At 45.1% G+C, this 23,365-nt stretch overlaps 1 protein-coding gene across 2 annotated transcripts in view; it reads left to right on the top strand.

Moving 5' to 3' along the window:
• ankfn1a (ankyrin repeat and fibronectin type III domain containing 1a) overlaps positions 1-23,365 on the top strand; it is a 124,088-nt gene that overhangs the window by 96,048 nt on the left and 4,675 nt on the right. For both annotated transcript variants that reach the window (XM_075457329.1, XM_075457330.1), the window contains exons 15-25: positions 896-995; positions 1,199-1,331; positions 3,172-3,288; positions 3,372-3,587; positions 4,972-5,138; positions 7,178-7,334; positions 8,281-8,449; positions 11,544-11,710; positions 20,196-20,418; positions 20,497-20,689; positions 21,781-22,580. In XM_075457329.1, the coding sequence (XP_075313444.1) occupies positions 896-995; positions 1,199-1,331; positions 3,172-3,288; positions 3,372-3,587; positions 4,972-5,138; positions 7,178-7,334; positions 8,281-8,449; positions 11,544-11,710; positions 20,196-20,418; positions 20,497-20,689; positions 21,781-22,564 (2,426 nt within the window). In that variant the 3' untranslated portion in view covers positions 22,565-22,580. The remainder of the gene's footprint in view (positions 1-895; positions 996-1,198; positions 1,332-3,171; positions 3,289-3,371; positions 3,588-4,971; positions 5,139-7,177; positions 7,335-8,280; positions 8,450-11,543; positions 11,711-20,195; positions 20,419-20,496; positions 20,690-21,780; positions 22,581-23,365) is intronic.

Below are 23,365 nucleotides of genomic sequence, written 5' to 3' on the forward strand. Positions count from 1 at the left end.
GGTGATCCCATTCATGTCCCGCTGCCTCACACCTCCTCTCAGGTGATCCCATTCATGTCCCGCTGCCCCACACCTCCTCTCAGGTGATCCCATTCATGTCCCGCTGCCTCACACCTCCTCTCAGGTGATCCCATTCATGTCCCGCTGCCTCACACCTCCTCTCAGGTGATCTCATTCATCTCCCGCTGCCTCACACCTCCTCTCAGGTGATCCCAATCATGTCCCGCTGCCTCACACCTCCTCTCAGGTGATCCCATTCATCTCCCGCTGCCCCACACCTCCTCTCAGGTGATCCCATTCATGTCCCGCTGCCCCACACCTCCTCTCAGGTGATCCCATTCATGTCCCGCTGCCTCACACCTCCTCTCAGGTTATCCCATTCATGTCCCGCTGCCCCACACCTCCTCTCAGGTGATCCCATTCAGGTCCCGCTGCCCCACACCTCCTCTCAGGTGATCCCATTCATGTCCCGCTGCCATACACCTCCTCTCAGGTGATCCCATTCAGGTCCCGCTGCCCCACACCTCCTCTCAGGTGATCCCATTCATGTCCCGCTGCCTCACACCTCCTCTCGGGTGATCCCATTCAGGTCCCGCTGCCCCACACCTCCTCTCAGGTGATCCCATTCATGTCCAGCTGCCTCACACCTCCTCTCAGGTGATCCCATTCAGGTCCCGCTGCCCCACACCTCCTCTCAGGTGATCCCACTCATGTCCCGCTGCCCCACACCTCCTCTCAGGTGATCCCACTCATGTCCCGCTGCCCCACACCTCCTCTCGGGTCCCATTCAGGTCCCGTCCTGAGGCCTGGAAACCCTCTGAACTTGAGCCCGAGCTGAGCGTGATTCCTGCTGGAAACTCTGAGCTGACGGCTTCTGTCTTCTTCTGCTCTGCAGACACCTCAAAGCTGCAGAACCCCAGCAGGAAGCAGTCCGTCTCCAGAAGCCTCAAACACCTCTTCAACTCCTCCAACAAGTTTGTGAAGACACTGAAAAGGTTTGTGTGGTGCTCACCTTTAGTGAAGAGGGCCCCTGCGTTGGGAGAAAACGCTAAATTGTGTTTTCATTTCACTGATTTAACTCCTGGCCGACTGTTCTCCTGCTTTAGGAAAGCTTTCATTCAGTGAAAATAGTGGAACTGATGCAGAAACCTGCCGTGTGTTGTGTGTCACGCTGTTGTTGAACGCTGTGGGTGTGCAGGGGGATCTACCTGGCTGCTGTGTTCTACCTGAAGGACAGCTTACTGGTGACGGCCGAGGACCAGATCCCCATCGTGGAGGTGGACGACTCCTACAGCAGCTCCCTCATGCAGGATTTCCTCTGGTTCACAAAGGTGCGTCACATGATCCTCACATCACCTGTTCTCCTGCTGTCACACTCACTTTCACCCACACCTGACCTCAATCCTGAGAGCCTTCAGCTCCACCACATTATTATAAAATCAAATAAATGGTACTTTATTAATCCCTGAAGGACTTGATTCAGTAAAGATGATTAACTATGGGATGTTTCAGGCTCACCTGAAACTATAAGCTTTATCAGAAAGGAAAGTTTTAAGCCTGATATTAAAGGTAGAGAGGGGCCTGATAACTGAAGGCTCTGCCTCCCATTCTACTTTTGGAAACTCTGGGGACCTCAAGTAAACCTGCAGTTTGGGAACAAAGTGCTCTGTTAGGAAAATATCTTACAATGAGATCTTTAAGATATGATGGAGCTCAGTCATTAAGAGCTTTATATGTGAGGAGAAGAATCTTAAATTCTATTCTGAGTTTAACAGGGAGCCAATGAAGAGAAGCTAAAACTGGAGAAATATGATCTCTGCTGTTAGTTCTCATCAGAACTCTGGCTGCAGCATTTTGGATCAGCTGGAGGCTTTTCAGAGAATATGTGGGACAGCCCAATAATAAAGAATTACAGCAGTCCAATCCTGAAGTAACAGATGCATGGAGCAGTTTTTCTGCATCACTCTGAGACGGGATGTTCCTGATTTTAACAATATTACGAAGGTGAAAGAAGCTAGTCCTAGAAACCTGTTTTATATGCGAGTCAGAGGACAGATCCTGGTCAGAAATAACTCCAAGGTTCCTCACTGTAGAACTAGAAGCCGAGGAAATACCATCCAGAGTAACTATATAACCGGACAGTTTCTCCCTGAAGCGCTCAGGTCCAAAGATAATGACTTCAGTTTGTCTTTTAGAAGCAGAAAGTTCTGAGTCATCCAGGTCTTTATGTCTTGAAGACATGCTTGTAGCCAACCTATTGGTTTCATCTGGTTTCATAGATAAGTACAGCTGAGTATCATCAGCATAGCAATGGAACTTTATGCCATGCTGTCTAATAATGTTACCTAATGGAAGCATGTATAAAGTGAAAATAATCTTAGGACATCACCTGTTTCGTCCCAGCTTCTTACACACTTATTTGTTTCCTAAATTGTCTTTGTTTTCTAAATTGTCTTTGTTTTCTAAACTGTCTTTGTTTCCTAAATTGTCTTTGTTTTCTAAATTGTCTTTGTTTTCTAAACTGTCTTTGTTTCCTAAACTGTCTTTGTTTTCTAAATTGCCTTTGTTTTCTAAATTGTCTTTGTTTTCTAAATTGTCTTTGTTTCCTAAATTGTCTTTGTTTTCTAAATTGTCTTTGTTTTCTAAATTGTCTTTGTTTCCTAAATTGTCTTTGTTTTCTAAATTGTCTTTGTTTTCTAAATTGTCTTTGTTTTCTAAATTGTCTTTGTTTCCTAAATTGTCTTTGTTTCCTAAATTGCCTTTGTTTTCTAAATTGTCTTTGTTTCCTAAACTGTCTTTGTTTTCTAAATTGTCTTCCCATTTGTCTCGGTACCTAACTTACCGCACTTACTCCAGCACCAGTTCTGCTCTTAGCTGTTTGGTTTTGGAAGTAAATGCACGTATGATTCCTTGTGACCTGAAGTTTTTTTGCGTACCGATGTGGAACACACTTATTGTAAGTCGCTTTGGATAAAAGCGTCTGCAGAATGACCGTGATGTAATGTAATGTAATGTAATGAATCGGTCCGAGCACAGAACCCTGAGGAACTCCATGACTCACTCTGGTGTGTGAGGAAGATTCTTCATTTACAAGAACAAACTGGAATCTATCAGATAAACATGACTTAAACTGATGTCATAATCTAACCTGCATAATAATGTTGTGCGCAGCTGTCCTGCATGTGGGAGGACGTCCGGTGGCTCAGACAGAGCATGTCTGTCTCCATGTCGTCCTCGTCCACGCTGCAGGTCAGACACAAGATGCTGACCGCCGCCAGCCAGCTGCAGGTCAGAACTCCGCTCGCTTCTGTCCATAAAGAAAAGGATTTTCATGTTTCTTCTGTCGTGTAACCGGCCGTGATCTCCCGCAGAGCCTCCTGGGGACTCACAACCTGGGCCGGGTCCACTACGAGCCCATCAAGGATCGCCACGGCAACGTGCTGCTGGTGACGATCCGCGACACGGAGAGCCAGCACTCACTGTTCAGTGGGAAGTGGATGCAGGTGACCAAGCTGCAGAGCCAGAGGAAGTCTCTGTCCACACCTGAGGAGCCGTACGCGCTCGACATCCTCATCATCACCATACAGGTGAGGAAGGACGGCGTTCGCTCGAAGCTCCGCCTGCTTTTCATCGTTATTTTCCTTCCTGTGAAGACGTGTTTATGTGAAATGTGGCAGAAACGTCCAGGAAACACTTGGTTTCAAACCCGCCGCGACCTCAGGAGCAGAGGTGGGTAGAGCTGCAAAAAACTGTACTCAAGTAAAAGTACTGTTACTTCAGAATAATATGACTCAAGTAAAATCAAATCAAATTTATTTATATAGCACATTTCATGTACAAACAATTCAAAGTCCTTTAAATAAAATAAAAGCATTGCAGCAGGGAGTGGAAGAAGCATTAAAAATACATAAAAGAACATAAAGAGAAACAAATAAAATCATTTAAATGAATTTAAAAACAAGCAACAGTCAAGATAAGTGTAAAAAAAAAGTAAAAAGTAGTCATCCAAATAATTACTTGAGTAAGAGTAAAAAAGGTGAAAAAACTACTCAAGTACTGAGTAACTGTTGAGTAACGTCTGATTTATTTGTTAACACATGCTTGTGTTAACAAATAATTCAATCAGACAGACAAAAATACTAAATAATCATCTTTAGGCAAATTAGAGTTCATCCAATTGATAAAATAAATTAAAATAAATCAATTAATTACAAAATAGCTTAAATTAAAATGATCCAGGTAAATTCAAGTACTTCAATAAAGAATAAAAGAGACTTAGGAAATGTTTAAAACATATGTAACCCATATGTAACCTAAAAACAAAAACATTCACCTATCCATGGGGGGAAAACGAGTTTAGGAAACTTAGCGCTACATGTTTCCTCAAGTTAGATGTTGAGTTTCTGCTGAAATGTGCGTTTGTTTTGGTTGACACAGAAGACACATAATGTAGCTGCTGTTTCTCACTCTTTGTAAGGTAAACATGCTTTCAGTATGAGGCCTCGTCTGCGTCTTCATTTCCCACCGTTGGTTCTGACATTTTTCATCTGTTTCTTTCTTTGTTTGCTACGACTGCTAATGCTAAAGCTAACCCGTCCCGCCGCTGAGATTGAGTACGGTCACATGACCAGACAGAAGATTAATTTTATATTCAAACTGAAAACATGAACTGAATAACACTCAAGTCATTCAAGTCATCGTGTCTCAAGTCAAGTCAAGTGCCAAGTCTTTAACTTCCAAGTCCGAGTCGAGTCTCGAGTCTTTTATTTTTTGTCAAATCAAGTCACAAGTCATCAAAACAGCGACTCGAGTCCAAGTCACAGTGACTTGAGTCCCCATCTCTGGTTTGTAACATTAAGAAATGGTGTCATTATTATTGATGGTTATAAAAGTAGATAAATTCAGTAGGATCCGGGGTGTGAGGTGGAAACAGAAGGAGTTATTACATGTTGTCCTGGTGTGGGTCTGCAGGACATCCTGGCGTACCAGCGGCGCAGCACCCACCGCCTGGCCGCCGGCCTCTACCTGGGCTACCTGAAGCTCAGCAGCTCCGTGGACCAGATCAAAGTCCTGGTGTCCCAGCGAACCCCCAACATGCTCTGCCACACCCGCATCCGGGACAACCCCAACGTGTCCAGGTCCTCGCACACACACACAAATATAGAATAATAAGTGTGAAACACACATTCAGCCAAGGATCACAGGGAAGTCGCGCCGGGTACATGGCGGCTCCGAGCCGTGATGTTGCTCAGAGTTCAGCTGCCAAATATCACATCCAGAAAAGCTGTTTTCTGTAAAAACTGTGATCAGTTAAAAGGTTCAAACCTTTATTTAACAGACACAAAACGTGTAGAAAGTTGTTCTGGAGTCACATAAAGACAGAAAGTTTACAGAATCTACAGGAACAGCGTTCTGGAAGCTTCTCCAACCAGCAGGTTAGCTGCTGACAGGTGAGGGTGTCAGGATCGGGTATAACAGCAGCATCCACCAAAGGTTCAGCCTCTCCAACAAGGATGGGTCATGGCTCACTGCTTTGGGCCAAAACTCCATCAGAGAATCATCAAGAAGTTCAGCAAATGTTTCTCAGAGTCAGACTTTCTAAATTAAAACAAATACAGTTATGTATAGTTTCTATTTACAGTTATTTTACATCTTAGCTTTTCAGTTCTATATTTTTTATGTCTAAAACAACCTGTCAAACTCAGAGAATTGTTCAAGATTTACCCGTAAACATCTTGTGTGTGTCATCCCCAAATACTGTAGAATACTGTAAAATACTGTAGAATACTGTAAAATACTGTAAAATACTGTAGAATACTGTAGAATACTATAAAATACTGTAAAATACTGTAGAATACTGTAGAATACTATAAAATACTGTAGAATACTATAAAATGCTGTAGAATACTGTAAAATACTATAGAATACTGTAAAATGCTGTAGAATACTGTAAAATACTGTAGAATACTGTAGAATACTATAAAATACTGTAGAATACTATAAAATGCTGTAGAATACTGTAAAATACTATAGAATACTGTAAAATGCTGTAGAATACTGTAAAATGCTGTAGAATACTGTAAAATACTGTAGAATACTGTAGAATACTGTAAAATACTGTAGAATACTGTAGAATACTATAAAATGCTGTAGAATACTGTAAAATACTGTAGAATACTGTAAAATACTGTAAAATACTATAGAATACTGTAAAATACTGTAGAATACTGTAAAATACTGTAGAATACTGTAGAATACTGTAAAATACTGTAAAATACTATAGAATACTGTAAAATACTGTAGAATACTGTAACATGCTGTAAAATACTGTAGAATACTGTAAAATGCTGTAGAATACTGTAAAATACTATAGAATACTGTAAAATACTGTAGAATACTGTAAAATGCTGTAAAATACTATAGAATACTGTAAAATACTATAGAATACTGTAAAATGCTGTAGAATACTGTAAAATACTGTAAAACACTGTAGAATACTGTAAAATGCTGTAGAATACTGTAAAATGCTGTAGAATACTGTAAAATGCTGTAAAATACTATAGAATACTGTAAAATACTGTAGAATACTGTAAAATGCTGTAGAATACTGTAGAATGCTGTAAAATGCTGTAGAATACTGTAAAATGCTGTAAAATACTGTAGAATACTGTAAAATGCTGTAGAATACTGTAAAATGCTGTAAAATACTGTAGAATACTGTAAAATGCTGTAGAATACTGTAAAATACTATAGAATACTGTAAAATGCTGTAGAATACTGTAAAATACTGTAAAATACTATAGAATACTGTAAAATACTGTAGAATACTGTAAAATGCTGTAAAATACTGTAGAATACTGTAAAATGCTGTAGAATACTGTAAAATACTGTAGAATACTGTAGAATACTGTAAAATGCTGTAGAATACTGTAAAATACTGTAGAATACTGTAAAATACTGTAGAATACTATAAGATATGATCTAATAGTTAACCTGGTCAGTGAGGTAAACCTCTGATTTACTCGCTGTCAGCAACTCTGCGAACACCTTTCTCTGGATTTGAGTTGAGTTTTTGTTCTGGAATCACAGAAAGACAGAAAAGTGTTCTGGAAGCTTCTCCAACCAGCAGGTTACCAGCTGACGGGTGGCAGAGGTGAACGTGTGTGTGTTCCACCAGGGAGGAGTGGGACTGGATGCAGACGCTGGCGGCCGCAGGAGAAAAAGACGGCGAGGAGGCTGAGCCCCGGGCAGAAAGCCACGCCCCTTTACTGTACTACGAGCTGCAGACGGCCATAAAGTCCCTGCTGAAGCACATGAACCTACCTCTGCATCAGGTACACACACCTGCACCAGGGGTTTGTTCGGCTGATAAAACCTGAACAAAGATGCAGACTGAAACAGGTTTAAACTCAGCAGCAACGCCCCCTAGCTGTGAATCTGCAGACTGAAACAGGTTTAAACTCAGCAGCAGCGCCCCCTAGCTGTGAATCTGCAGACTGAAACAGGTTTAAACTCAGCAGCAGCGCCCCCTAGCTGTGAATCTGCAGACTGAAACAGGTTTAAACTCAGCAGCAGCGCCCCCTAGCTGTGAATCTGCAGACTGAAACAGGTTTAAACTCAGCAGAAGCGCCCCCTAGCTGTGAATCTGCAAACTGAAACAGGTTTAAACTCAGCAGCAGCGCCCCCTAGCTGTGAGTCTGCACACTGAAACAGGTTTAAACTCAGCAGCAGCCTCCTAGCTGTGAATCTGCAGACTGAAACAGGTTTAAACTCAGCAGCACCGCCCCCTAGCTGTGAATCTGCAGACTGAAACAGGTTTAAACTCAGCAGCAGCGCCCCCTAGCTGTGAGTCTGCAGACTGAAACAGGTTTAAACTCAGCAGCAGCGCCCCCTAGCTGTGAATCTGCAGACTGAAACAGGTTTAAACTCAGCAGCAGCGCCCCCTAGCTGTGAATCTGCAGACTGAAACAGGTTTAAACTCAGCAGCACCGCCCCCTAGCTGTGAGTCTGCACACTGAAACAGGTTTAAACTCAGCAGCGGCGCCCCCTAGCTGTGAATCTGCAGACTGAAACAGGTTTAAACTCAGCAGCGCCCCCTAGCTGTGAGGCAGCTCTCAGAGCTTCAGTCAGAGGCAGACGGAGCTGAGCTCAGGATGAAGGACAAACAGCAGCTTTCAGCAGGTTTTATGTGACTGAATCCTGCAGCATGAGTGAGTGTGTCGTTAATGTTTCATGGAGCGTGTTGCTGCTGCTGTGGTTTATTATCCTCTATATGTGCAGGCCCGTCACTTCCGTCTCTACAGCCAGGAGGTGGTGGAGCTCGGTCACGGCGTCTCCTTCCTGCTGCTGCTGCCGGCTGCCGACGACGTTTGCTCCGCCCCCGGACAGTCCAACCCCTACACCACGCTGTCGGGGTTCCTCCACCTCCCCCTGCAGATGTTCGAGCTCGGTAACGAAACGCACACCGCCACACCGCCACACCAAACCTGATCCGTGCATCAGACCGTGAATAATCATTTTAGCAGGTTCATGCTAAACGCTCAGACTCGGTGTAAATGAACCAGGACCCTCATTATTTCTGTAAGACCTAAAGGTCAAAGGAAAAGATAAATCTCTGCCGTTAAAAGAAAAAAGACTGAACGATCAGAGGAAGAAGTGAGCAGAACATGTTGGTTTCAATTCTTTGCATAAACAGAAGCTCCACCAGAACTAGTTATTTTCATCGGGTCGTGGTTTCTGTCGCTGAGGTCCCGGAACGCATTCAAAAAACGGTGCTGAAAACAACATGCAGATGCCCACTGACGATGCTGTGGGACTCACAAGCCTTCATTTCAAATAATATCCGTGGTTATAAATGTTATGACAATAATTTACAATTATTTTAGGCTATACTGCACAGCACAGGCTGGCGGGCAACCTGCCCTGCTGCAGCCGCGGTACCGGCCTCCTGCCCTGGATTGGCTAGCTGTCTGTGAAGTTGGCTAGCTGTCTGTGACTTTGGCTAGCTGTCGGTTTAGTTGGCTAGCTGTCTGTGACGTTGGCTAGCTGTCAGTGAAGTTGGCTAGCTGTCTGTGACGTTGGCTAGCTGTCGGTGAAGTTGGCTAGCTGTCGGTGAAGTTGGCTAGCTGTCGGTGAAGTTGGCTAGCTGTCGGTGAAGTTGGCTAGCTGTCGGTTTAGTTGGCTAGCTGTCGTTGAAATTGGCTAGCTGTCTGTGAAGTTGGCTAGCTGTCGGTTTAGTTGGCTAGCTGTCGGTGAAGTTGGCCAGCTGTCGGTGAAGTTGGCTAGCTGTCTGTGAAGTTGGCCAGCTGTCTGTAAAGTTGGCTAGTTGTAGGTGAAGTTGGCTAGTTGCCGGCGAAGTTGGCTAGCTGTAGGTGAAGTTGGCTAGCTGTGGGTGAAGTTGGCTAGCTGTAGGTGAAGTTGGCTAGCTGTAGGTGAAGTTGGCTAGCTGTAGGGGAAGTTGGCTAGCTGTAGGTGAAGTTGGCTAGCTCTAGGTGAAGTTGGCTAGTTGTAGGTGAAGTTGGCTAGTTGTAGGTGACGTTGGCTAGCTGTCGGTGAAGTTGGCCAGCTGTCTGTGAAGTTGGCTAGCTGTCGGTGAAGTTGGCTAGCTGTCGGTGAAATTGGCTAGCTGTCTGTGAAATTGGCTAGCTGTCGGTGAAGTTGGCTAGCTGTCGGTGAAGTTGGCTAGCTGTCGGTGAAGTTGGCCAGCTGTCGGTGAAGTTGGCTAGCTGTCTGTGAAGTTGGCCAGCTGTCTGTGAAGTTGGCTAGCTGTCGGTGAAGTTGGCTAGCTGTCGGTGAAGTTGGCCAGCTGTCGGTGAAGTTGGCTAGCTGTCTGTGAAGTTGGCCAGCTGTCTGTGAAGTTGGCTAGCTGTCGGTTAAGTTGGCCAGCTGTCTGTGAAGTTAGCTAGCTGTCGGTGAAGTTGGCCAGCTGTCGGTGAAGTTGGCTAGCGGCTGCGGCGCTAACCTGCTGTAGCCGGTTTTGTTTGTCAGCATGACCGCTGCAACTGCCCGCGTCGCCGCTTGTCGTGGCTTTTCTGACTCGTTTCGAAGCGTCCTGCAACTCTTCCTTCTTTTAAAAAAAATTCAACTGTCTTTTTGACATGTTTGCATTGAAAAGGAAACTCTTTGTTCCTCTGCTGCTCGCTCCCCAGATGAAGCGTGGTTTGATGACCAGTAGTTTTTTAGTGCATCATCAACAGATCTCAGTCTTTCAAATGACGTCGTTTCCTGCTGTATATAAATGTATAAAAAAGTTTTAAACATTTCATACATTTTTAAAACTTTTTTTTAATATTAATATTTTTTCATCAGCCCAAATAAGTCCCGGAACACGGGCAGGCCAAAACCAAGAGGTGCCGGATCCTTTTCTGGCGAGATCCGGCACACATTAAGCAAATTAAGCCCTGCCCAGAGGTTCCTAACGATGTTCTCAGCTCGTTAGGCCCCGAGAGCTGTCCGTGGTCCTGAACCATGAGGAACAATCAGAATCAGAAACCTTTATTGATCCTGCAGGAAGTCGTTTGAGACGTTAGAAAGGAGTTCAGATGGTACGTTTGACTGGTCTGGATCGGACACAGGCCGGGCATGCCGGGCTGTGTGGCTGCAGCGCAGACATCAGGAGGCACTAAATCAGCCTGCCGGCTCCAGCAGGACGGCCTCACCGCCGACCCAAAGCACACACAAGAATGTGTCAATAACACCCACACCGGCTGCACAGCATGCACTCTTTTCCACAGGGAGGCTGAATCTGTTCCACAGGGAGGCTGAATCTGCAGCGTGACGCCTCCTCCAGGATTTAAAAGCCGCTCCATCGGCTTTGTTGTCGTCTAAAAGTTTTGATGAGAGCTCAGCAGAGCTGCCTGTGATTCAGCTGTGTTACATCTGTCCTGTTCAGACACTTTGTTTCTGCTCCTCAGACATGTTTCCCTCAGCAGAGACTTTAACATCACTGTGCAACCACAAAGCAAGGCAATAAACCTTTAATTCACTCTTCTTTCATTACAGAAAGTATGAACCGGTGACATTTCATCTGATTATTGAATATACGTCACGATTTCAGGTTGCAACACATTAAAAGAAGATTTCAACCAACTGTAAACTGTAGGCAGGATCTGGTCCTAAAGCCTCCATGACAGGCCGAGTCTCTGAGCAGCAGAGATGTTCAGAGATCTCCAGTTTGTCCACAAATGTGTTTAAAACATTCCTCAGAGAAAGATTGGAAGGGATCTGCATATGTCTCCCTCTGCAGAGCAGAATATCATGAAAGCATTCAGGGAATCTGGTGTTGATCCTCCCTCTGATGGAGAGATTCTCTTGTCCTCTCTAAGGACCTGGACAGCTTCCTTCTGGATGTTGTTTCTGTCGGAAAAGATTTAACCTACAGAACCAACATTTTTACTGTCCTTTTAAACAAAGCGTACGACGTGATCTCCTCGGATGAAGAGGAGAATAGAAGCTCAGTCAGGATTATTTCTGTTGTGTCTCTTTGGTTTCAGAGATGTAATGTTTCTGATGGAACAGTTTCTGCCTCTCTGCTCCTCCCTCAGTTCACTTCTGCACCTACAAAGAGAAGTTCATCAATCTGTACTGCCGCCTGTCCTCTGTGCTGGACCTGGACGCCCTCATTACCCAGCAGGCACTGCGGGAGGCCATCACCGACAGCGAGGTGACCACGGCCAAACTCCGGCATCAGCTCATCCTGGACTACATCCAGGTGAGTCCACGCTGAGATGGAAACACTCCTTTCCTGAGATGGTGACTCAGAGGCTGTGAGACAGGTTTCAGGACGATGTGGGAAACATTCCTGGAACGAAGCTTCTGCGACTCGCTCAGATTTACTCGGTCAGAGTCTGGAGGTGACTGCGGGGTCTGAAACAGTTCAGGTTATTTCTGAGAAAGAACAAACGTTAAAGTTAAACATCCACAAGCAGCAAGAGCACGAGCGGAGTGAGAGTTAGTGAGAGAGAGAGAGAGAGAGTGAGACTTAGAGTAAGAGTGAGAGAGTGAGACTTAGAGTAAGAGTGAGAGTGTGTGAGAGGGTGAGACTTAGAGTAAGAGTGAGAGAGTGAGAGTGTGATTCATAGTGAGAGTAAGAGTGAGAGAGTGAGACTTAGAGTGAGAGTGTGATTCAGTGAGAGGGTGAGACTTAGAGTGAGAGAGTGAGACTTAGAGTAAGAGTGAGAGAGTGAGACTTAGAGTAAGAGTGAGAGAGTGAGACTTAGAGTAAGAGTGTGAGTGTGTGAGAGTGAGATTCAGAGTGAGAGAGTGAGACTTAGAGTGAGACTTAGAGTAAGAGTGTGAGAGTGTGAGTGAGAGGGTGAGAGTGTGAGTGAGAGTGAGAGAGTGAGACTTAGTGAGAGGGTGAGACTTCGAGTAAGAGTGAGAGAGTGTGAGTAAGAGTGAGACTTAGAGTAAGAGTGAGAGAGTGAGAGTGTGATTCAGAGAGAGAGTGTGAGTAAGAGAGTGAGAGTAAGAGTGAGAGAGTGAGACTTAGAGTGAGAGTGTGATTCAGAGTGAGAGAGTGAGACTTAGAGAGAGTGAGAGTGTGATTCAGAGTGTGAGAGTGAGAGTAAGAGTGAGAGAGTGAGACTTAGAGTGAGAGTGTGATTCAGAGAGAGAGTGTGAGTGAGAGAGTGAGAGTGAGTGTGTGCACATTTTGTGGATTAAAATGGTTTTTCGGAGCTCTGAAAACTGTAGTTTCTGCAACAATCTGAGAAATCATGTGAAACAGCTGCAGAATGTTTTATAATTATTTTGCAAACTTTGATATTTTGGTAGAAATGGAGAAATATTCTGAACATTACAGCCTTACAAATAAAAGCTGAGCTTTTACACAGCTCTGCTGCATGAGGGCAGAATGCAGCTTCTGTGTTTTTCTGTAGACGGGTGGTGTCTGTAGGTGGAGCGTTGCCATGGTTATGATGTCCCTTCTTCAGTGATATTCAGAATATATACCTGACGCAGTGTGCGTGCGGATGACGTGACCTTGTTCTGTGACATGCTCTCAGCCTGGAAGGCCTAACTCAGGGCCAAACAGGCTCAGCCTGGAAGGCCTAACTCAGGGCCAAACCCGGCTCAGCCTGGAAGGCCTAACTCAGGGCCAAACAGGCTCAGCCTGGAAGGCCTCACTCAGGGCCAAACCCGGCTAAGCTTTGAAGGCCTCACTCAGGACCAAACAGGCTCAGCCTGGAAGGCCTCACTCAGGGCCAAACAGGCTCAGCCTGGAAGGCCTCACTAAGGGCCAAACTGGCTCAGCCTGGAAGGCCTAAGTCAGGGCCAAACCCGGCTCAGCCTGGAAGGCCTCACTCAAGGCCAAACCCGGCTCAGCCTGGAAGGCCTCACTCAGGGCCAAACTGGCTCAGCCTGGAAGGCCTCACTCAGGGCCAAACAGGCTCAGCCTGGAAGGCCTCACTCAGGGCCAAACAGGCTCAGCCTGGAAGGCCTCACTCAGGGCCAAATCCGGCTCAGCACGTCACACAGCGCCACACAGCGCCCACTGTGGCAGGAAGTGATGCGCTGCCCTGGACACACTGAGAGCTGCAGAGCGTCCTTGGAAACCTCAGAGTGTTAAATCCTGAAGCAAATGGAAACTTCCTCAACTCATATTCAGCTCAAACATGCTCCGGGTTTTCTTTTCTGTGGTGGATCTGCAGCATTAATCTGTGGATCTGCAGCTTTAATCTGTGGATCTGCAGCTTTAATCTGTGGTTCTGCAGCATTAATCTGTGGATCTGCAGCTTTAATCTGTGGATCTGCAGCATTAATCTGTGGATCTGCAGCATTAATCTGTGGTTCTGCAGCATTAATCTGTGGATCTGCCTCTTTAATCTGTGGATTTGCAGCATTAATCTGTGGATCTGCAGCATTAATCTGTGGATCTGCAGCATTAATCTGTGGATCTGCAGCATTAATCTGTGGATCTGCAGCATTAATCTGTGGTTCTGCAGCATTAATCTGTGGATCTGCAGCATTAATCTGTGGATCTGCAGCATTAATCTGTGGATTTGCAGCATTAATCTGTGGATCTGCAGCATTAATCTGTGGATCTGCAGCATTAATCTGTGGATCTGCAGCTTTAATCTGTGGTTCTGCAGCATTAATCTGTGGATCTGCAGCATTAATCTGTGGATCTGCAGCATTAATCTGTGGTTCTGCAGCATTAATCTGTGGATCTGCAGCATTAATCTGTGGTTCTGCAGCATTAATCTGTGGATCTGCAGCATTAATCTGTGGATCTGCAGCATTAATCTGTGGTTCTGCAGCATTAATCTGTGGATCTGCAGCTTTAATCTGTGGTTCTGCAGCATTAATCTGTGGATCTGCAGCTTTAATCTGTGGATTTGCAGCATTAATCTGTGGATCTGCAGCATTAATCTGTGGATCTGCAGCATTAATCTGTGGATCTGCAGCTTTAATCTGTGGTTCTGCAGCATTAATCTGTGGATCTGCAGCTTTAATCTGTGGTTCTGCAGCATTAATCTGTGGATCTGCAGCATTAATCTGTGGATCTGCAGCTTTAATCTGTGGTTCTGCAGCATTAATCTGTGGATCTGCAGCTTTAATCTGTGGTTCTGCAGCATTAATCTGTGGATCTGCAGCATTAATCTGTGGATCTGCAGCATTAATATGTGGTTCTGCAGCATTAATCTGTGGATCTGCAGCTTTAATCTGTGGATCTGCAGCATTAATCTGTGGTTCTGCAGCATTAATCTGTGGATCTGCAGCATTAATCTGTGGATCTGCAGCTTTAATCTGTGGATCAATCAGAAACAACCAGAAAAACAATCAGAAACAACCAGAAACACACAGAAAACCACACATAAAACCACAGAAAAACACACAGAAACCCACAGAAACACACAGAAACAACCAGAAAAACACACAGAAACACACAGAAACAACCAGAAAAACAATCAGAAACACACAGAAACAACCAGAAAAACAATCAGAAACAATCAGAAAAACAATCAGAAACAATCAGAAACAATCAGAAACACACAGAAACAATCAGAAAAACAATCAGAAACAATCAGAAACACACAGAAACACACAGAAACAATCAGAAAAAAACAATCAGAAACACACAGAAACAATCAGAAAAACAATCAGAAACACACCGAAACAATCCGAAAAACACACAGAAACAATCAGAAACACACAGAAACAATCAGAAACAATCAGAAACACACAGAAACAATCAGAAAAACAATCAGAAACAATCAGAAACACACAGAAACACACAGAAACAATCAGAAAAAAACAATCAGAAACACACAGAAACAATCAGAAAAACAATCAGAAACACACCGAAACAATCCGAAAAACACACAGAAACAATCAGAAACACACAGAAACAATCAGAAAAACAATCAGAAACACAGAAAAACACTCAGAAACAATCAGAAACACACAGAAACAATCAGAAAAAACAATCAGAAACACACAGAAACAATCAGAAAAACACACAGAAACAATCAAAAACACACAGAAACACACAGAAACAATTAGAAACACACAGAAACAATCAGAAAAACAATCAGAAACACACAGAAACAATCAGAAAAACAATCAGAAATACACAGAAACAATCAGAAAAACAATCAGAAACACACAGAAACAATCAGAAAAACACACAGAAACAATCAGGAAAAACACACAGAAACAATCAGAAAAACACACAGAAACAATCAGGAAAAACACACAGAAACAATCAGAAAAACAACCAGAAACAATCAGAAAAACACACAGAAACACACAGAAACAATTAGAAACACACAGAAACAATCAGAAAAACAATCAGAAAAACAATCAGAAACACACCGAAACAATCCGAAAAACACACAGAAACAATCAGAAACACACAGAAACAATCAGAAACACACAGAAACAATCAGAAAAACAATCAGAAACACAGAAAAACACTCAGAAACAATCAGAAACACACAGAAACAATCAGAAAAAACAATCAGAAACACACAGAAACAATCAGAAAAACACACAGAAACAATCAAAAACACACAGAAACACACAGAAACAATTAGAAACACACAGAAACAATCAGAAAAACAATCAGAAACACACAGAAACAATCAGAAAAACAATCAGAAATACACAGAAACAATCAGAAAAACAATCAGAAACACACAGAAACAATCAGAAAAACAATCAGAAACACACAGAAACAATCAGAAAAACACACAGAAACAATCAGGAAAAACACACAGAAACAATCAGAAAAACACACAGAAACAATCAGGAAAAACACACAGAAACAATCAGAAAAACAACCAGAAACACACAGAAACAACCAGAAAAACAACCAGAAACACACAGAAACAATCAGAAAAACAACCAGAAACACACAGAAACAATCAGAAAAACAACCAGAAACACACAGAAACAATCAGAAAAACACACAGAAACACACAGAAACAATTAGAAACACACAGAAACAATCAGAAAAACAATCAGAAACACACAGAAACAATCAGAAAAACAACCAGAAATACACAGAAACAATCAGAAAAACAATCAGAAACACACAGAAACAACCAGAAAAACAATCAGAAACACACAGAAACAATCAGAAAAACACACAGAAACAATCAAAACAATCAGAAACACACAAAAACAATCAGAAACACACAGAAACAACCAGAAAAACAACCAGAAACACACAGAAACAATCAGAAAAACACACAGAAACACACAGAAACAATTAGAAACACACAGAAACAATCAGAAAAACAATCAGAAACACACAGAAACAATCAGAAAAACAACCAGAAATACACAGAAACAATCAGAAAAACAATCAGAAACACACAGAAACAACCAGAAAAACAATCAGAAACACACAGAAACAATCAGAAAAACACACAGAAACAATCAAAACACACAGAAACACACAGAAACAATCAGAAAAACAATCAGAAACACACAGAAACAACCAGAAAAACAATCAGAAACAACCAGAAAAACAATCAGAAACACACAGAAACACAGAAAAACACACAGAAACACACAGAAACAATCAGAAACACACAGAAACAATCAGAAAAACAATCAGAAATACACAGAAACAATCAGAAAAACAATCAGAAACACACAGAAACAATCAGAAAAACAATCAGAAACACACATAAACAATCAGAAAAACAATCAGAAACACACAGAAACAATCAGAAAAACAATCAGAAACACACAGAAACAACCAGAAAAACAATCAGAAACACACAGAAACAACCAGAAAAACAATCAGAAACAACCAGAAAAACAATCAGAAACACACAGAAACACAGAAAAACACACAGAAACAACCAGAAAAACAATCAGAAACAACCAGAAACAACCAGAAAAACAATCAGAAACACACAGAAACAATCAGAAAAACAATCAGAAACACACAGAAACACAGAAAAACACTCAGAAACACAGAAAAACACACAGAAACAACCAGAAAAACAATCAGAAACACACAGAAACAACCAGAAAAACAATCAGAAACACACAGAAACAATCAGAAAAAACAATCAGAAACACAGAAACAATCAGAAAAACAATCAGAAACACACAGAAACAATCAGAAAAAACAATCAGAAACACACAGAAAAACACATAAAACCACACAAACAGCAGCCAGAAAGAGACAGAAGCAGCAGTTTCCTGATAGTGACCGATGGGCCGTCTGTCTCGGGTCTTGTTGTGAACACGTGGTGATGGAGCGGCTCTGATTGGCCGACAGAATCACATGGTTTGTTGTTGGTAAACACAGCCTCCTCTGTGGGTGGAACAGGGATCTGCTTCATGCTTTTCTCTGGGCCGGCTCTCGCTCTGCCGTCGCATTCTTTCCAGCCGAGTCATCCCCGCTGTGCGTGTGTGTGCACGTGTGTGTGCACGTGTGGCCGTCTTTATGAGGACCGCTGCGAGTCTGACACCTTTGGGTGGAGGACGCTGAGACGGGTCTCAGCTTCAGAGCTGCTGTCTGAGGCTGCAGACCTGGGTTTAAAGGTGGTGTGTGTGTGTGTGTGTGTGTGTGTGTGTGTGTGTGTGTGTGTGTCAGACAGTCATTTATATCACACTTTCCTTCTAAAGCAAACACACACATTTCTATATTTACCGTCACTCGGAGGGAGACTCCCCCAGTTCCACCTCAGTGTTTCCAGGTATGTTTTATTCTTCAGATGCTGAAACGCATCAGTTGTGTTTCCCTTCAGAGGGTCTGGCCACTGAAACAAAGCTGAGCTTTCAACCAGTTATCTCTAGATTTGGATGATGGTTTTCATATCTTTTGTTTTAAAACAACGCGACACGCCGCCTCTCTGTCAGCGGACAGAGGCGGACTGGAAACAGACTGGAAACAGACTGGAAACAGACTGGAAACAGCTTCAAACAGACTGGAAACAGAGCCTCAAACAGACTGGAAACAGACTGGAAACAGCTTCAAACAGACTGGAAACAGAGCCTCAAACAGACTGGAAACAGACTGGAAACAGACTGGAAACAGACTGGAAACAGACTGGAAACAGACTGGAAACAGAGCTTCAAACAGACTGGAAACAGACTGGAAACAGACTGGAAACAGACTGGAAACAGAGCTTCAAACAGACTGGAAACAGACTGGAAACAGAGCTTCAAACAGACTGGAAACAGACTGGAAACAGAGCTTCAAACAGACTGGAAACAGACTGGAAACAGAGCTTCAAACAGACTGGAAACAGACTGGAAACAGACTGGAAACAGACTGGAAACAGAGCTTCAAACAGAGTGGAAACAGACTGGAAACAGACTGGAAACAGACTGGAAACAGAGCTTCAAACAGACTGGAAACAGAGCTTCAAACAGACTGGAAACAGACTGGAAACAGAGCTTCAAACAGACTGGAAACAGACTGGAAACAGAGCTTCAAACAGACTGGAAACAGACTGGAAACAGAGTGTATCTGTGACACCTGTTGGTGTGTGTGTGAGACACCTGTTGGTGTGTGTGTGAGACACCTGTTGGTGTGTGTGTGAGACACCTGTTGGTGTGTGTGTGAGACACCTGTTGGTGTGTGTGTATGACACCTGTTGGTGTGTGTGTATGACACCTATTGATGTGTGTGACACCTGTTGGTTTGTGTGTGTGACACCTGTTGGTGTGTGTGTGTGTGACACCTGTTGGTGTGTGCGTGTGACACCTGTTGGTGTGTGTGTGTGTGTGTGTGTGACACCTGTTGGTGTGTGTGTGTGACACCTGTTGGTGTGTGTGTGTGACACCTGTTGGTGTGTGTGTGTGTGTGTGACACCTGTTGGTGTGTGTGTGTGACACCTGTTGGTTTGTGTGTGTGACACCTGTTGGTGTGTGTGTGTGACACCTGTTGGTGTGTGTGTGTGACACCTGTTGGTGTGTGTGTGTGTGTGACACCTGTTGGTGTGTGTGTGTGTGTGTGTGACACCTGTTGGTGTGTGTGTATGACACCTATTGATGTGTGTGACACCTGTTGGTGTGTGTGAGACAACTGTTGGTGTGTGTGTATGACACCTGTTGGTTTGTGTGTGTGACACCTGTTGGTGTGTGTGTGTGACACCTGTTGGTGTGTGTGTGTGACACCTGTTGGTGTGTGACACCTGTTGGTGTGTGTGTGTGACACCTGTTGGTGTGTGACACCTGTTGGTGTGTGTGTGTGACACCTGTTGGTGTGTGACACCTGTTGGTGTGTGTGACACCTGTTGGTGTATAACACCTGTTGGTGTGTGTGTGTGTGTGTGTGTGTGTGTGTGTGTGTGTGTGTGTGTGTGTGTGTGTGTGTGTGTGACACCTGTTGGTGTGTGTGAGACAACTGTTGGTGTGTGTGTGTATAACACCTGTTGGTGTGTGTGTGACACCTGTTGGTGTGTGTGTGTATAACACCTGTTGGTGTGTGTGTGACACCTGTTGGTGTGTGTGTGACACCTGTTGGTGTGTGTGTGTGTCAGACAACTGTTGGTGTGTGTGTGACACCTGTTGGTGTGTGTGTGGGTGTGTGTTTCTGTGACACCTATTGGTGTGTGTGTGTGACACCTGTTGGTGTGTGTGTGTGTGTGTGTGTGACACCTATTGGTGTGTGTGTGTGTGACACCTATTGGTGTATTTGTGTGTTTGTGTGTGACACCTGTGTGTGCGTGTGTGTGACACCTGTGTGTGCGTGTGTGTGACACCTGTTTTTTGTGTTTCTGCAGCAACTGGACGAAATGCGGCATGATCTCCGCTGGATCTCAGACGCCCTGCAGTACGCCCGCTACAAGCAGCCCCGCGGTGGCGTGCCCATCACCTGCCTGGTCGACGCCAACGCTCCAGAGAGTGACTCCAGTCAGCAGAAGACGGACTCCACCTCCTCCAACATGGACTATCTGCCCACGCCGTCTCCCTCACCAGAGCTCCACCGAAGGAAAGCCCTCAGCGGTGAGTTTGACCTCAAAGTTCAACCTCACAAACACACAGAAACCCATAAAAAACCTTCTCCTGACCTCTCTCTGACAGACTGTCTGCTCGGCTCCGACGAGGACGGCTCCTCCGAGGTGTTCCTGCCCACAGACAGCGACTACGACTCCAGTGACGCCCTGAGCCCCCGCGAGCTGGACCTGCTCTATTCTCCGGCCCCGGATCTATCCCAGCAGGCCTTGCACTCACTGGGCGGCAGCGCTCCCGATGTCCTGCAGATCCACGAGCTCAGGTGACTTCTATCATGTCAAAATAACAGCCGAAGAAGGTGTGTTTCCTGGTGAACACAACACCGGTGCTAACGTTACATTATCGGCATGTTTCTGATAAAGATGTAGGTCTCCCAGTACAACTGTTTAATGAGGTTAATATATCCAAAATGTTTAAACGCAGTAATTAACGGTACACATTACTACGAGTTACATCTCCGGCTTGGTCCATCACTGCTGATGACTAAGCATTGTTTGCTAGCATCTGCTGCTATCTTACAGTTACAGCAGCTGCTAGCTTACAGCCTTTGCTCAGTCTCCGCTCCTCCAGCACTGTCAGCTGACCTGCTTCAGTAGGATTCAGGTGTTGATGGCAGCTAACGCAGGTAAACACAGCGTAACTGTCCACAGCAGCATGATGGCGTGTCCTCAGCCAGCGTACAGATAGACAGAAGCTAACCCTTCACCAACGTCCTTTAGACCTCAGAGAAAGCGCGCACTGGAGCATGTGATTAGCCTCCAAACTGAAAGCACACTGTTTCCGGAGAATTGTTTGGTATGATGTTGGTGGAGAAGACTTAATGGAGGCTCAACTGCAGGATGCAGCAGCCCAGAGGCAAAAATAAGATAAATAAACCAAAAAATAAACTAGGAACACGGGAGAGTCGTTAGATAACAGAGGTGTGGCAGTGAAACAAAGGAGGCAACTGATGACATGCAGGGTAATACCTGAACCCTGATGACCGAATGAAGTCCAAACTCAACCAGAACCAACTGATGACATAGATCAGAGAGCAGAAAACCAAAGACAGGATACTCAAAACAAAACCATCGACCATGACTGACAGGCCGTTTAACCAGAGCTCGTCTCAAACATCTCAAGATAAAAATGGGCAGAAAATGTCCCCGTTGAGTCTCTTTCTGATTCCTGCAGCAAAGTTTCAACTCAAACTCCATAAATACGTTAAAGTTAGGGAAACATTTACAGAAGTAACCACAGAAAAATCCTATAAATGAAAATGTTTTGACAGAAAGTTCTGAACAAAAAGCTGCATGATATGTAATTATAATTCTATATAAATCCAGTAATCTGATTACTCCTGTCTCCCCTCAGGTACAGCATCTGCCCCCCCACAGACCTGCCCCTCTCCACAGCCCTGAAGGATCCTGTCCTGCCCTCCTCCCCCTCTCCATCCACAGACCTCCCCCCCTCCGCCTCCAGCCTGTCTCACCCCTCCTCTCGCTCCAGGACCCTCCCCACATCTCCGTCCCTGCCCCTGTCCCCCAGGTTCTCCAAAGATCTGCCCCTGTCCCCGGCTCTGTCCGACACCACCAAGACTCTGGAGGGCCTCTCCCTCTCCAAGGAGGGCTCAGCCCCCCTGAGGCCCCTCGCTAACCCACCCGCCAAACGCAAGCTGCTCTCCAGGAGCCACCGGGGTCAGTACTTCAGCGGGCCCCAGCGCTGGCTCAGGGGCCACAATGGAGAGAGTCTCACTGCATCCTTGTCTGAGGGTGTGTACACCAAGCAGGAGGACGCCGACCTCCCCCTGCCAGGGGACCTGCCCTCGCCGCAGGGCACCACCTATGTCAGCCAGGCTTCCTGCGTCCTGGAGAGCCGCAAGGGCCGGCAGCGGGAGCCCCGCCCCCACGTCCGGAGGATCTTTGTGGAGCCCTGCAAGGAGCTGTCGCCGGAGCACGAGAGGAGGGACTGGGAGGAGGAGGAGGAGGAGGAGGTGCCGGGGGGCGAGAGGGTGGTGGCTGCAGGGGTGTCGGTGGTGGTGGCGCAGGCGGAGTCTGGAGAGGAAGGGGAGGAGCCAGAGGGCGCCGCTGCCCAGGAGGTGGACTCAGATGACCAAACCAACGCCCAGGTGTCAGAGATACTCAGCAGCACGCTGTAGGAGGCAGCTCAGACATGTAAGTCGCTACAGACGCAGAAAGCATCAACACAACCCCTTTGTCCGGTGTCACCGCCTTCTGTAAGTGTGCGGCGGTGTATTTATCTTCTTCTGCCTGATGAAACACTTCTGAAAGGGTGACATCACAAGCTGGATCAGTGTTTCCCCGTCCTGATCCTCAGGACCTACGGCCTGCATGTCTCAGATATTCAGGATGGCAGGAGCATCAAACCTGTAACAGGTGTTTACACCTGCAGGTACAGAGACTGTCCAACAGGGGTTTCATCTCATTTACACGATTTTTATCCGTTTATGTGCCAAATGGCCCCTGAACAAGTTGAATGGATAGTTGGAGGAATAGTGGGATGGATAGTTGGAGGGATAGTTGGAGGGATAGTTGGATGGATAGTGGGATGGATAGTTGGATGGATAGTTGGATGGATAGTTGGAGGGATAGTTGGATGGATAGTGGGATGGATAGTTGGAGGGATAGTGGGATGGATAGTTGGATGGATAGTGGGATGGATAGTTGGATGGATAGTTGGATGGATAGTTGGATGGATAGTTGGAGGGATAGTTGGATGGATAGTGGGATGGATAGTTGGATGGATAGTTGGATGGATAGTTGGAGGGATAGTTGGATGGATAGTGGGATGGATAGTTGGAGGGATAGTGGGATGGATAGTTGGATGGATAGTTGGAGGGATAGTGGGATGGATAATTGGATGGATAGTGGGATGGATAGTTGGATGGATAGTGGGATGGATAGTGGGATGGATAGTTGGATGGATAGTTGGATGGATA

The sequence above is a fragment of the Odontesthes bonariensis genome, chromosome 23 (assembly GCF_027942865.1).
Source record: "Odontesthes bonariensis isolate fOdoBon6 chromosome 23, fOdoBon6.hap1, whole genome shotgun sequence".
Taxonomy (NCBI): Eukaryota; Metazoa; Chordata; class Actinopteri; order Atheriniformes; family Atherinopsidae; genus Odontesthes; species Odontesthes bonariensis.